Source organism: Colius striatus, chromosome Z (genome assembly GCF_028858725.1).
Source record: "Colius striatus isolate bColStr4 chromosome Z, bColStr4.1.hap1, whole genome shotgun sequence".
In the NCBI taxonomy this organism is placed as follows: Eukaryota; Metazoa; Chordata; class Aves; order Coliiformes; family Coliidae; genus Colius; species Colius striatus.
Genome location: NC_084790.1, coordinates 5,992,756 through 6,005,404, shown reverse-complemented (window position 1 = coordinate 6,005,404; position 12,649 = coordinate 5,992,756). Strand labels below are relative to the sequence as shown.

General features: G+C 59.9%; 2 protein-coding genes across 3 annotated transcripts; one reads left to right on the top strand and one right to left on the bottom strand.

Moving 5' to 3' along the window:
* Positions 1-30: 30 nt before the first annotated feature.
* G6PC3 (glucose-6-phosphatase catalytic subunit 3) lies at positions 31-3,499 on the bottom strand. Of its 2 annotated transcripts, none has more exons than XM_062018458.1 (7): positions 3,470-3,499; positions 2,697-2,923; positions 2,264-2,370; positions 1,548-1,638; positions 1,083-1,201; positions 845-980; positions 31-709 (listed from the first exon to the last, which is right to left on the bottom strand). In XM_062018458.1, exons 2-7 carry the CDS (start codon positions 2,912-2,914, stop codon positions 367-369), a joined length of 1,014 nt encoding a protein of 337 aa, XP_061874442.1. In that variant the 5' UTR covers positions 2,915-2,923; positions 3,470-3,499; the 3' UTR covers positions 31-366. The 2 variants fall into 2 exon arrangements, with proteins under 2 accessions (XP_061874442.1, XP_061874441.1); XM_062018457.1 differs by lacking the exon at positions 3,470-3,499 and adding an exon at positions 3,287-3,446.
* Positions 3,500-3,544: 45 nt separating this feature from the next.
* LSM12 (LSM12 homolog) lies at positions 3,545-12,632 on the top strand. Its single transcript, XM_062018212.1, has 5 exons — positions 3,545-3,714; positions 6,187-6,320; positions 10,797-10,906; positions 11,244-11,370; positions 11,521-12,632. The coding sequence occupies exons 1-5, from the start codon at positions 3,594-3,596 to the stop codon at positions 11,611-11,613; spliced, it is 585 nt and encodes a 194-aa protein (XP_061874196.1). The 5' UTR covers positions 3,545-3,593; the 3' UTR covers positions 11,614-12,632.
* Positions 12,633-12,649: the final 17 nt, after the last annotated feature.

Sequence of the window (12,649 nt, the reverse complement as noted above, 5' to 3'; positions counted from 1 at the left end):
TGAAGGACTCAGGGCTGGAAGTTTGGTAACAGTAGTTTTATTTGGTTGGAAACGGGGTGGCCCTGGAGTCAGAAACCGAACAGGGAGAACTGGGGCGGCTGGAAGGGTGGGCAGCGGGGGATGGAAGGTGGTGCCATTGACAGGGACCCCAGGGCTGGGGCTGTCTCATGCTGTGTCCCCAGACCTCCTGGGCACAGCGCACCCCCAGCTCTGCCCCACCTGGCCCCTGCCCCGGGGGGAGCAGTTTTGTTTGCAACAACTGACCTGTAGTCCCGGGGGGTACGGTGGGTGCCCTCCTAGTGTGCTGCCAGTGGTGGGCACAGCCAGGAGGAGGGCAGAGGACTCACCAGGACATGGTGGAGACCCCTACTCAGTATGAGGGGAACCCCAGGGGCGGGTGAGGGTGAGGATGAGTCGGGGCAAGAGAGATGTCACTAGCCAGGGCCCGATGGCGTACTTGAGGAAGTTGGTGACATACCACAGGGTGACATCTGCTGGATGCAGCACCTGGTGCAAGCCTTGGATGACCACCAAGGCCAACACGGCACTAGCCAGGCGCTGCCGAGGGGTCAGCTGCTTGAGGGGGGGACTAGCGGCCAACCCCAGCCCCAGGGCACTGGCAGCATCACGGCAGATGGAGGCGAAGGGCCGGGTGTCGAAGCGGAGCCAGTCAGGGTTGGAGCAGCGTTTGGTGGCCAAGCGGATGGACCTGTGGTGGGGTGAGACAGGCAGCAGCTCCAGGGCTGGTCCTCTGCCAGCCTGGGGGCAGAGCCCTGGGGGCAGCCCCCTGCCAGCCTGGGGGGCAAACCTGTAGGGCCAGCCCCCCCCGCTGCCGGGCACTAACCAGTCGATGTCGATGCCAGTGGTGATCACCAGGCTGTGCAGGGTGAGGGTGCCCAGCAGCAGGGCCAGTGCAGTGGCCACAAAGAAGCCTCGGGTGGCCGGGGTGTGAGCCTGCAGCCTCCAGCCCAGGGCAGCCCCTGCATGGCGAGGACAGGCAGGTTAGGGTACTGGGATAGGTGGGCAAGTTGCCTAGAGTGCCCTGGCCCAGGGCTGGAGGGACCAAATGTTCCCCCACTCACCTGCCAGGATGCCACTGACCACCTGATGGGGAAAGTGGGCCAGGATGAAGACCCTCGAGAGCCCCACGGCCAGCAGGAGCAGGGCATAGGCAACGAAGGGGGTCAGCTTCAACACCAGGCTGGAAGGCAAAGGGGGCTCAGTGGTGAGGCAGCAACAGGCCCAGCTCAGTGCTGCACAGGGCATTGTGCCAGGCAGGCAGGGTTCGACCCCACTTGGCAGGAGGGACAAGTAGAGGTGAAAGAGGGAAAAACCCCATCTGACTGTGGCAGGAGGGGCTCAGTGGGGTCTCTGGGGCACCCAGAGCTGCCAAGACAGCACTGTGTTCCCAGGAGCTGTCTCACTGGGAGGAGAAGGCATCCTTCCCAGTCCTGTGGCTGCTGCTCACTGGGGAAGGGTCCCACTTCCCTCTTCCAAAAGATGCTCTGGAGATTTCCAGACACTGGTTTCCCTGGCCCAGGACTCACCTCCTGGAGCGTGCGGATGCCAGCGCAGTCAGAGCTGTGACCAGCGGCCAGAGAGCTGCCCCGGTGATCATGCAGTGGCCAGAGGGGCTCCCTGCAAGGGGGAAGCACAGGATGCTCAACACAGCCTGAGGGGCAGTGTGTCCCAGGCAAGAGTGTGTCCTGGGGGGGACAGCATGTCCCTGGGCAGGGGGGAGTGTGTCCTGGGGGAGCAGCATGTCCCTGGGGGGAAACACCCGAGGTCACCGCTGGGGACACATCTGCTGAGCTCAGCGCTCCCAGCTGGGGCAGGGGCTTGGCTCAAGGATGAGGGTAGGAAGTCCCCATGTCCATGAATGATGGACACCTTCCCAACACACTAGGCAGGGCCACGGGATCTGTGGGCAGGGGAGGCCTGGCAGAGGCGGCTTGGTCCCTGCTGTCAGCAGCCTCTCCTGTGGGCTTCCCGGCCTCAGAGCTGTCTGTGCTGTGGCATGTGCAGTGCCAGCAGCCCTGGCACCTGGTCCCGGCAGCCCTGGCAGCCTGTCTGCTCCCTTCCGTTTGCTCGTTTCCTCTGCCCTGAAGCACTGGCCAACAGCTTTCCCGCATCCTGCCAGCCCAGCAGTAGGCTCCAGCCACAGTGTTTCCATCCTCACAGGGCCTCCCAGCTCCTCCAGTCCTTCCCCACAGATCCAGGAGCCTACTGGAGACATGAGGGAAGGCTTTTGCCTGTTACTCACCTGGTCCCGTTTCACAGGAGACAGGGAACTGGCGCAGCACAACCTGCTCCTTGCTGGCAAGCCCCGACTCATGCACCCACCAGAACGGGCGCTCCCCAAATAAGAACCTGGTGAGGAGAGAAACCAGAGTGCAGTGAATGGCTCAAGGCAGTCCAACGCCTTTGCTACCCATCCCTGTGGAGCTCAGCGCTGTGCTAGCAGCAGGAGAGCTGGATCCCTGCCCACTCTTAGGGCTCCCAGGTGTTTAGTGCTGTGGATGTCTGGCAGATGGTTGCCTTGTCTCAGGCAACCTGTAGAAACTCTGCATGCTTTAAATGTGGCAAGAAGCAGCACAAGTGTCTGCTCATGAGTTGTGTTTTCGCTGCTGTGAACCCAGCCTTTGGGGTGCCACCGAGTGTGACAGGGACCCTGCGACTCCCAGCTGTTCCCTCACCATTTGAGGACCACGTTGAGCCATTCTGACACCAGGCCGATCCACAGCACCGACACCCCCACCTTGCGGTCGAGAAAATAGGCGAGAGGGAAACAGATGGTGAAGACGCATTTGGGATCGGCCAGGGATGTCACCGAGATCCAGAACTTTTCCAGCCAGGGCGGCCCGGCCTGCAGCGCCTCAGCGAAGCGGATGCCGGCGGTGTGCAGCGCATCCATGGCGCCGGGCTGCGGGGAGACGGGGACCGTTAGAGCCGCGGCCGTTTGGCAGGCGGCGGCCGTTGGAGCGGGCGGGCGGCCGTTGGAGCGGGCGGGCGGCCGTGGCCGGCTCCCTCGCCCCGTGCCTCTCCCCGCGCGCTGTCTCGGTTGCGTGGGGCGCAGGGAGCCGTCGGCCGCCTGAGGTTTTGCCCAGGAAGGGCTCCCAGCCTCGGCGGCCCCTGGAGCCGGCGGGGTGCCAGCTGGAGCCCGGCGCCGGGCGCGGCTTTGCCCCGCGGGTGCTCAGGGCCCGGCCGGCACGATGGGCACATCCCCAGGGTGCGCCGGGGGAGGCCGCCGGTGCGGCCGGACTGCCCTCAACAGCCGCGGCCTCACCTGGGGCCGGCGCCGAGGCCTCCCCGGAGCAGGCCCGGTGTCTCCGTGGGCCCAGCGAGGGCTGCCGGGGCGGCTCGGCCCTTCCCGGGGACGGCGGGTCGGGGCCGCTCCCGCTGAGGGGGGGTGCCCAGTGGGGGGGGTGCCCGTCCCGCCGCCCCCCTCACCCCGCCGCCCCTCACCCACCCCGCCGCGCCTACAGTTCCCGGCAGCCCCCGCGGCGCGGCGGCGCGCGCGCGGTGACGCGGCCGCCCCGCCCCGCCCGGCCCGGCCCAGGCTGAGCCCCGCGGCCGCTGCGGGCGGAGAGAAGATGGCGGCGCCGGGCGAGTACTTCAGCGTGGGCAGCCAGGTGTCCTGCCGCACCTGCCAGGAGCAGCGCCTGCAGGGCGAGGTCGTCGCCTTCGACTACCCCAGCAAGATGCTGGCGCTCAGTATCCCCCTCGGCGATACGCCCGCCGCGCTCCGGCGGCCCGGCCGCGGCCCGCGGGGCCTCCGCCGCCCGCCCGCCGGGGAGCGGGAGGCTCGAAGAGGGCGGAGGGAGGCGGGCGGGGGAGTGAGGAGAAGGCTGGGGGCGGGGAGCGGCGGGGGAGCCCCTGGGGGTCTGTCGGTGGGCAGCGCCGCGGCGGGGGTTGTTCGTAGGGGGAGCGGGGAGCCCCGGAAGGAGATGTGGGAGGAGCGGGGAGCCCTGTGTTGGGCCGTGGGGGGAGCGAGGCCTCAGGTAGGCAGCTTTGGGGGAGAGAGTGGCGTGCCGTGTATGGGGTTACTGAGGAGAGAGGGGCCCTGTGTTGGGGTTACTGGTGGGTAAGAGGCCCTGTGTGGGGTTACTGGGGAGCAGGGAGCCCTGTATGGAGTTACTGGGGATCCCTGTGGGGAAGCCTTAGGGGTGCACGGCATCTGCAGCCTGGGTCTAGGGGAGTGTCCTTCAGTGGGGCTGCTGTGAGGGGGGTGGGGTGCTCTGTAGGGAGGATTTTGAGGGCGTGAGGAGTAGGGTTATCAAGGAACTGAGGAGCCGTGCGATGGGATCGTTTTGGGATAAGTGCCGTATAGGAGGAGTCTGTGGGGAAGTCCTGTACTGGGGAGGAGTGACTCCGTAGAGACCTGGGGATGAGGGTCTCCCAGGGGGTAGTGGGGGTTTTAGGGGAGACTGTGGAAGCATAGGGGCTGGGGTGAGGCAGGCAGGAGCACTGTGTGAGGTTCAAGGAGGATGAGAGAGTCCAGGGCTAGTGGGAGCCCATAGTAAGTGTAATGGGGGTCAGGAGACCCCTGTGGGGTTTGGATTGGGAAGGGAGTATGCAATGGGATTTAAGGGGAGACTATGACGGCAAAGTCCTCTAAAGGTAGGGAGGAGCTTAGGAGAGGTCTGGGGACACCTGTGAGACAAGCTCTGTAGGGGCCTGCAGATAGCACCAGGTCCTCTAGGAGGACAGGGACAGGCTGCGGTGAGGGGGCCCAGGAAAAGTGTCTGTGGCTGGGACAGTGAGGAGAATGTGGGTCTGATCTGCCTTGTGTGGAGGAGAGGCAGGAAGACAGGGGTTTAAAATATAGACAGACATAGCCAAGCCTGTGGGAGAAGATAAAGGATGTGCTTTAGTGATGAGGCTGCAAATAAGGGGAGAGCAGCTGAGGGACTGCAGAGAGCTGAGGAGCGTGGATGGGGTTGGAAGGGGGCTGGAAGAGTGCTGGAAGCCCCAGGGATGAGCTCTGGAGGAGCTGTGAGGGGGCTCTGTGCCTGGAGGATGCATCTGAGAGATGTGGGAGGCAAAGCCCTGCGGGGTGCCTGGGCACCAGGTGCTTCTGGAGTGGACTGGGGACCTGTCATGGGTGAGCTCCAGGTGCTGATGCCATTTGGGTGGAGGCAGCCCCCCAGGCCTGAGGGGAGGAAAGTCTGAAGAGGTCCCACAGGTTGGCTTAGTGCACCAGCCTGCTCTGGAGGGGGTTGAGAGCTCCTGCTCTGGCTTTGCCCCAAGTCTGACTTTTCCTCCCCAAGGCTAGGATGCTCCCATTTCATTCCCCTGAAAGAAGCAGCCCTCTTTGCCTCTCCTTTGTTCAAAGGAGTTTGCTAGAGAGGACTTCACCTGCACAGCCAGGCTCAGGGAGGATGGGAGTAGAGGTAAAGTGACCCCCAGGAGCATCACTTATGAGGAGGTATCAACGTTGGAGAGACTGTCTGTGATGTGTTCCCCTCTCCTTGGGAGGGCAGGGGGCTAACGATGCAGCCTCCTGGGGAACAGATTGCACAGGAATTAATCTGGAAGGGTTTTGTTTCTGGGGGTGGTGCACTGTCGTCTCATTTACACCTCCCAGTCGTGCTGCAGTTCCGACCACTACAAACCTGTCTGTGTTCGAGGTGCTGCCTGGGGAGTGTGTGGAGCTGAGAGAGCCTTTCCCAGGGCTCTTTCACCGTGCCTGGGGCTGCTCCTGGGGAGGCTCTGCCTTAACCACCACCCAGGAGGGGAAACAGTTGTGGTATACAAGGTGCAAACTGGAGACAGGTTGCTCTGGTTCGCTCCCCAGTGCACACCAGCGTTGGTTGGCTGGTGCTCGTGGTGAGGGGGCAGGAGCAGCACCTGGCAGCAGCACCTCCAAACCCCTCAGTGAGTCAGGGCTCAGTGGCTTTTTTGGAGCAGAGCATGCAGCATCTGGGCTGTGTGTGTTAAGAGCACAGGGATCAGTGGCCAGAAAGCTTGTGCTATAGTGAGGGAGACTGAGTCGTTGTCAGGCCCGAGAAGAGACGATTGGTGTGTTGGGATCTCAGAGACCACCCTGTGCTCGGCTGGGCAGCGGCAGGGCTGCTAGAGGAACTGACTGAAAACCAAATGTTCTCCTGGTTTGTCCTGGGACAGCTTTAGTGCTGTAAATGTCTCCACTTGGATTTGTTTTCCTTAATGTCCTCTCCCCTCCAGAATGCCCCTCTTCCAGCGGGAAGCCTAACCACGCAGATATCCTGCTCGTAAACTTACAGTATGTGTCAGAAGTGGAAATAATTAACGACCGCACGGAAACACCTCCTCCTTTAGCTTCACTCAATGTTAGCAAGGTAAGAGCCTGCCCTCCTGAGCTGGGAGGTGTTGCTCCTGGGAGACGGGGAGGGATTTGGCGGGTCAGGTTAATACCCACCTGGGGATGAGGCAGCCTGTAAGCTTTAGGTCACCTGCTGCAGTTGTGACTTTGGTACTGGTAAGGCTTTGGGTTATATTTTGGGAGTGTTGAGCCTCTGTGACCTGCTGCTTGGGGTTTCTGTAGTGAGGCTGCAGCCACCTGACCCTCTCTGTTTTGGGGTTGCTGAGGTCTTGGGCGAGGGAACTCCAGCTTCATCCAAGAGGCCTGAGTGAGGCTGGCTGCTGCTCCCCTGTGGAGCTGATCCCTTGCCACTGTCTGCTCCCCTGGCTGCCCACACACCCTTTGCTCTGTGTTTACGCCCTGTTTGCTCCAGTGTTGGCTGCACCTTTCCAGCATGGTCCTGCCACATAGGTGTAAGTGCCTGGGTGCTGCCGCATCCTGCTGTGAAGCGCTGAGGGGGGGTGCTCATGTCCTCAAGCCTGTGCTGTGCCTCCTCTTCTAAGATCCTGGGTTAAGAACACGCCAGAGTGCTTCTGGCGCACCCACGGATGAGGCTCGACCTGGTTTGTGCTTCAGTAGGTGCCCTCATTGCCTGCAGCCCCCTCTGCATGCAGGTCTTGGTCCTCCTCAGAAACAGAATGATTTGGGGTGAAGCTGGGTGGTGGGGTGTGGACAGGAGTGGAAACGCATGTGTGCAGTGAGTTGAGTTTTGAGGAACTGCTTCTTGTAGCATCACAGTTGGAAAAGACCTTTCAGGGCCTCGACTCCAGACACTAACCTCACACTGCCAAGCCCATCACTAAACTGTATCCCTCAGCATCTCAGCTAATGTGTCTTTTAAGTATCTCCAGGGATGAGAACTCCCCCACCTCCCTGGGCAGCCTGAGACAGTGTCTGACAACCTTCTCAGGGAAAAAGTTCTTCCTAGTGTCCAATCTAAACCTCCTCTGGTCTAACTTGAGCCCATTTCCTATCATGGATGGTCCTGTCATTTGTTACTGGAGAGATTGGCCCCCACCTCACTACAGTCCTCTTTCAGGCAGCTGCAGAGGGTAATCCTGTCTCCTTTCAGCCTCCTCCAGGCTCAACCTTAGCAGCTCCCCATCAGACTTGTTCTTCAGACCCTTCCTTCTCTGGACATGCTCCAGCACCTCAGGTTTTTGTGTGCCCTTCTGTACTGCTGCTGATTCCCAGAGATGCTGTGAAGGGGAAAGTGAGCCTGAGCCCTTGGATGCTGGTGTGAGGGGTCTGGAAGCCGGGTGTGGGGGCTGACTGTGGGGGTCTTCACTTGGCACAGTGAAGCCTCCTCTCCTGGCAAGCAGGTGCAGGCAAGCTCTGCCTGCAGGCTGAAGTGGCACGGCTGGCGCTGGTCGGGCACCCAGAGCCCCGTGGGATCCCTCTCAGTGGATTGGCACTTTGTTGGAGGTCTCAGATGCTCCCACTTGTTCTGAGTGTGTGGAGTGAGATTGCTGGTAGCGCAGCTGGGAGGTGCACAGGCCTGCTGAGGGGAAAACACCCCCAGCAACTTGGAATGCTCCCTTCAGTCTGTCTGGCATCAGACCAACTGCAGTGGATTTGGTGTGGGGGGCGGAGAAATCATTCCAGTATCTTCAGTGGATAGATGTCAGCTGCAGCTGCTGGCCCGCCCCTCTCCCCACCTGCAGCAACAGGAGGGGTTTGCTGTGTTGCTTTTACCCATGTCTCCTGTGAACGCTGGCTGGTGGTGCTGCAGGACTGGAATATGGATGAGCTGATAATGGTCATGCTAACGGGAGAAGGGACTGTGCACCTGGGAATCCTTGTGGTGCTCCCATGCTGCTCTGGAAGGCCCCAGAGAGCGAGCAGAGCCCTGGTGGGTCCTCAGTGGAGGGAAAATGTTGAGGTCAGAGGACTTACTGGGCTTGGAAGGCAGCAGGGCTGTGCCATTAGGGCCTGGTGTGGCAGGACTGCAAGCCCCTGTTGGAAGGGGGCTGCTGGCTGCAGGTGTAGCTGTAATGAGGCTGCCGCTGGAGAGATGTCACAGATTTCCCTGGGAGAGGCTTCAGGAGGCAGGCAGGGTGAAAACTGGGGAGAGAAATGCTTTTGCACCAGCGCATGGGAAAGGGAGAGGTCTGTGGGTCAGCTCTGGCTTGGAAGAGCAGGTGAGGGGCTGGAAGGTGTGATGAGGGGCTGGCATTGGTTTGGCCAGAAGTGCTGGGCTCGAAGCTTCCCACAGGAAGGTGTTGCAGAGGCTGTGGCTGCGCTGGCACCTCTGCAGCACCAGCCCTGTCCCATGGCACCTGCCGGGGGAGCTCAGCTGCGAGGCAGAGCCACCTATAACCACACCAGGCAGAGGTGGGCTGCCTGGGTTTGGAGGGGTCTGCTGGCCTTGCTGCCCAGACTCCAGGCAGGATGGGGGCCACAGCACAGTGCTCGCTGGCCACAGCACGGTGCTTGGTGGCCATCACTGACTCCTGCTGTGAGCTGTGTCTCCCACCAGCTGTAGGGCCACAAGCAGGGCAGGGAGTCATTCATTCAGGCACAGGGTGCATAGCAGAGCCTCTTGGGCAGCACTGGTGCCTTCAGGTGCTGGCAGCAGTGGGGTGTGGAGCTGTGTGGCAGGGGGGCTACCCTGGGAACCAGGTGAGTGTTTTGAATTCCTGAATCGGGGAGACTGGAAGATGAAGGCTTGATGTGGTCAATTTGGGTCTCATCAGGGCTGGTGATGATCAATAGGAAGGGCACTGTTCATTTTGTTGTGAGGCAAAGATGAGCTGCAACATAAGAGGTTCCAAAGAAACACAAGGGAAAACTTCCCTGTTCAGGTGAGGGAGCACTGGAACAAGCTGGGTTGTGTTTTCTCCTCTGGAGACATTCAAGTCCCACCTGGATGAGTTTCTGTGTGACCAACTCAAGGTGGTCCTGCTCTGGCAGGGAGCTTGGACTAGATGATCATTCAAGATCCCTTCCAACCCTTAAGATTCTGTGGTTCCATGACCCTGGCACTTGATTAATGAACCAACCAATGTCATGAGACAGCTCTAGGTGAGGACTCGAGGCAGGAGGAGGCTGGGCTTTGAGTGCTGTTGATCCCAGGGTCTAGGAGTGCCCAGGACGATGAAGTACCATTAGGATGCTGCCCTGTGGTGTCAGCACACAAGGGGCTGCTCCTCACCCACACATCTCCAGGGTTCCCCATCTTCTGGTAGTGGGCCTCTTGTCACCCCATTGAGACGCAGATACCAGGGCTCGGGGGGCAGCCCTACATGGGAGGTGTTTGGTGTGGCCCCACAGAAGGCTGGTGGTCATGTGGGGGACTCAGATGCAGGAAAATAACTGGACCCAGTCTTTGAAACCTGTTTGGATGCCTAACCAGTGGTCTTGAAGAGAGCAGCTCCTACGTAGGGTGGGGTGCGTGGCTTCAGAGCCAGCTTGTGCTGAGGCTAAGGAAAGATCTTGTCGCTCTGTGAGGGCTTCCCTTGCTCACTGAGGGGCTGGGGAGGAGGCACAAGGGGCTGTGTCTGCCCCGCACCCGCCGTCTCAGGAGGTGGGCTGCCAGGCGTGGGGAAACCTGTCCCTTACTGGCGTTATTTTCTGCGGGAGGTGCCGCTGCTCAGCGGCAGCTCGGGCTGCAGGGCTTTGGAAAGGATGAACGTCTTTGGGTCTGGCCTGGGGACTGCTTCCAGGCGCCAGGCCAATCCAAGGGCAGGAGGAGGAGTGGGGCCGTTGTGGGCGGCAATGCTAATGTGGCTCTTGCACTGCGGCAGCTCCGGCCCGGCTCCTCCTCCATCTCCTCCTCCCGTGGCCGTGGGATTGAACGCAGGGGATGCCAGGGCTGAGGTTTCCCCTTTCTTCCTCGGGGCCCGGCCAGCGTAATCACAGTTCCTCACACGTGGACATTGTCAGCTCCCAAATAAATAACCAAAACAGCTTATTTTTGAGGGGAACAGAACAAGTGCTCGGGGCTGGAGTTGCTTATCCTTCCCCAAGGTCTGCACAGAAGCACCGCCACCCCACAGGCCTTCACAGAAGGGTTATTCTGGGCTCGTCTCCCACCAGCACCCCCCACATAAACAGCACGTGGCGGAAGGGGGCTTGGACCCAAACCACATCAGCTGATGGGGGAGAGGCAGAGGGGCAGCTGCTGCTCGTGCCTGTGTCCCCTGCAGCTGCCTGATGTGCTGCTTGTGCCTGCATGGGGATGCTGAGAGGTGGTGCCCACGTCCCCCAGAACACGGGGGACTGCACGCAGTGGTGACGCAGACTCAGATGGGAACAGAGCTGCAGCCTGCAGTTGTGTGGCACTGCAGGGGGCATGGTGGGAGCGTGGTGATTGCTGTCACTCCGATTTAACTGCTGGGCAATTGGACAGCAGCCAGCAGAGCTGTACCCGAGGGGTCACGTGTGCCCCCGGAGCTCCCGTGGCTGCATGGGCGATGCTCAGCCGAGGTCCCTCTCTGTGTCTCCCCTCCAGCTTGCCAACAAAGCACGGACGGAGAAGGAAGAGAAAATGAGCCAGGCGTATGCAATTAGTGCTGGTGTCTCTCTGGAGGGGCAGCAGCTCTTCCAGACTATACATAAGACGTAAGTCCCCTCATCCATGCCGCTCCCTGGGGGGTTGGGGGGGGCTATATTGCCTGTTCCTTCAGCCAGAGCCACAGCCCTTGGGGGCAGGCATGGGAGGGAGCGTGGCACCCAGCCTGTGCCCTGGCACACTGGCCACGTGCCCATCTCCGCAGGCTCACACTCCTCCCTGGTCAGGTACCTTGGTCAGGAGAGGCTGAAGGGGCTGCTGCCCCATGTCACCTCCATGGCACATCAGGGGCCTGGGGTGGGCAGCAGCTTCCAGAGGGGCTGCGGGAGCACAAGGCTGGAGCCCTGGGCAGCTGCACAGGCTCATCCTTTTCCCCCTTCTCTGCAGCATTAAAGACTGTAAATGGCAGGAGAAGAACATCGTTGTGATGGAAGAAGTCGTCATTGCCCCTCCCTACCAAGTGGAAAACTGTAAAGGCAAAGAGGGGAGCGCCCTGAGTCACGTACGCAAAATAGTGAGTAGGGGCCGGTGGTGCTGGGGCTGCTGGGGGACACTGGGAGGGAGCCACATCCCCGGGGGACCCCCTGCCCACCCCAGGGGGCCCCTTGCCCACCCCGCCTTTGCTGACCTGCTCTCTCTGTCCAACCCCCTTCCCTACTGGCAGGTGGAGAAACATTTTCGAGATGTGGAAAGCCAGAAGGTAATGCAACGTTCACAAGCACAGCAGACACAGAAGGAGACGTCCCTGTCGTCCTGAGGCCTGCGCCGGCGCCCGGGCTCCCCGCTGCAAGTCCCGGAGGCGGGAGGGCACCCGCGGGGGGGATCAGCTTTTGTTTCCTTTCTTTTGAGCTCGTTAATGGGGAGCTCAACCGATTCCAAACCTTAGACTTTAAAACAAACGAGAAAAGAGAATAATTTAAAAGCTCATGCATTACTTGACTAACAGACTTTCCTTTGTCCGCCATCTTTTCTTCCCCACTGGCCAGTCAGACTTGGTTGCTTTTATTTTGTTTTAAGCTCTCTTTTCGTTTTTCCTGCCCCCTCCCACCCTTCTTTACTTTTCTAAAGGACATCTGTCCCCTCGGCTCTCCTCCTGCCCATCTCCCTTCCCCCCACCCTCCCCACAACCCCTCCAGAAATAAAAGGAACGAGCTGACTGCAGTGGCCGAGCCGAGACCCTTGTGACCAGAGCCCGGTCTCGTTTTAATTTTGTTTGCACAGGGCAAGGCTTGAATTACTCTTTATTTTTCTTATCTTTAAATATATATATGAATATATATTAAAATGTTCTTTAAATATTTTCTGCTTCTAGCAGTTCTCTCGATCCAGGATCGTGGCAAAAACATCCCCGACCCCCTCCCTCCCTGCCCTCGCACCCGCCGGCCCCAGGGAAGGGGCAGCAGCCTCCCCCCGGCCAGCCCTGAGTTTGGGGCTTCCCGAGTTACCCCTTCTCTTTAATCCTTTGGGGTTTTTTTCCTTTTTTATCAATTTCTTTTTAATTTCCTTTTTTTTTTTCCCCCCCCCCTTCTTTTTTTTTGCCACGACCCTCCCCCGTCCCGTTTTGGTTTTGTTTTCAAAGGAAACGAGTCGCCGTCTGTCCCCGAACAATTCAAGCCCTGCCTTCAGGAGAGGTTTCACTGAACCTTAAAAAAAACCAAGAAAAACAGGAAAAAAATTAAGAAAAAAAAATAGTAAAAACACAAAAAAAGGGAGAATTTTTTAGCATTGTTTAGCGACGAGAAAAACCAATAAAACCCGCAATTTTTTTAACCATCACCCGTCTCTGCGGCTGC

Bases quoted from the DNA above. Each gene is read 5' to 3' on its own strand.
- LSM12 (XM_062018212.1), top strand. From the start codon at position 3,594: ATGGCGGCGCCGGGCGAGTACTTCAGCGTGGGCAGCCAGGTGTCCTGC. The intron at 6,321-10,796 runs GTAAGAGCCTGC...TCTCCCCTCCAG, and splicing joins CTTCACTCAATGTTAGCAAG to CTTGCCAACAAAGCACGGAC. The intron at 10,907-11,243 runs GTAAGTCCCCTC...CCTTCTCTGCAG, and splicing joins TTCCAGACTATACATAAGAC to CATTAAAGACTGTAAATGGC.
- G6PC3 (XM_062018458.1), bottom strand. From the start codon at position 2,914: ATGGATGCGCTGCACACCGCCGGCATCCGCTTCGCTGAGGCGCTGCAG. The intron at 1,202-1,547 runs GTGAGTCCTGGG...TTTGCCTTCCAG, and splicing joins GCATCCGCACGCTCCAGGAG to CCTGGTGTTGAAGCTGACCC. The intron at 710-844 runs GTTAGTGCCCGG...ACCCCACCACAG, and splicing joins ACTGGCATCGACATCGACTG to GTCCATCCGCTTGGCCACCA.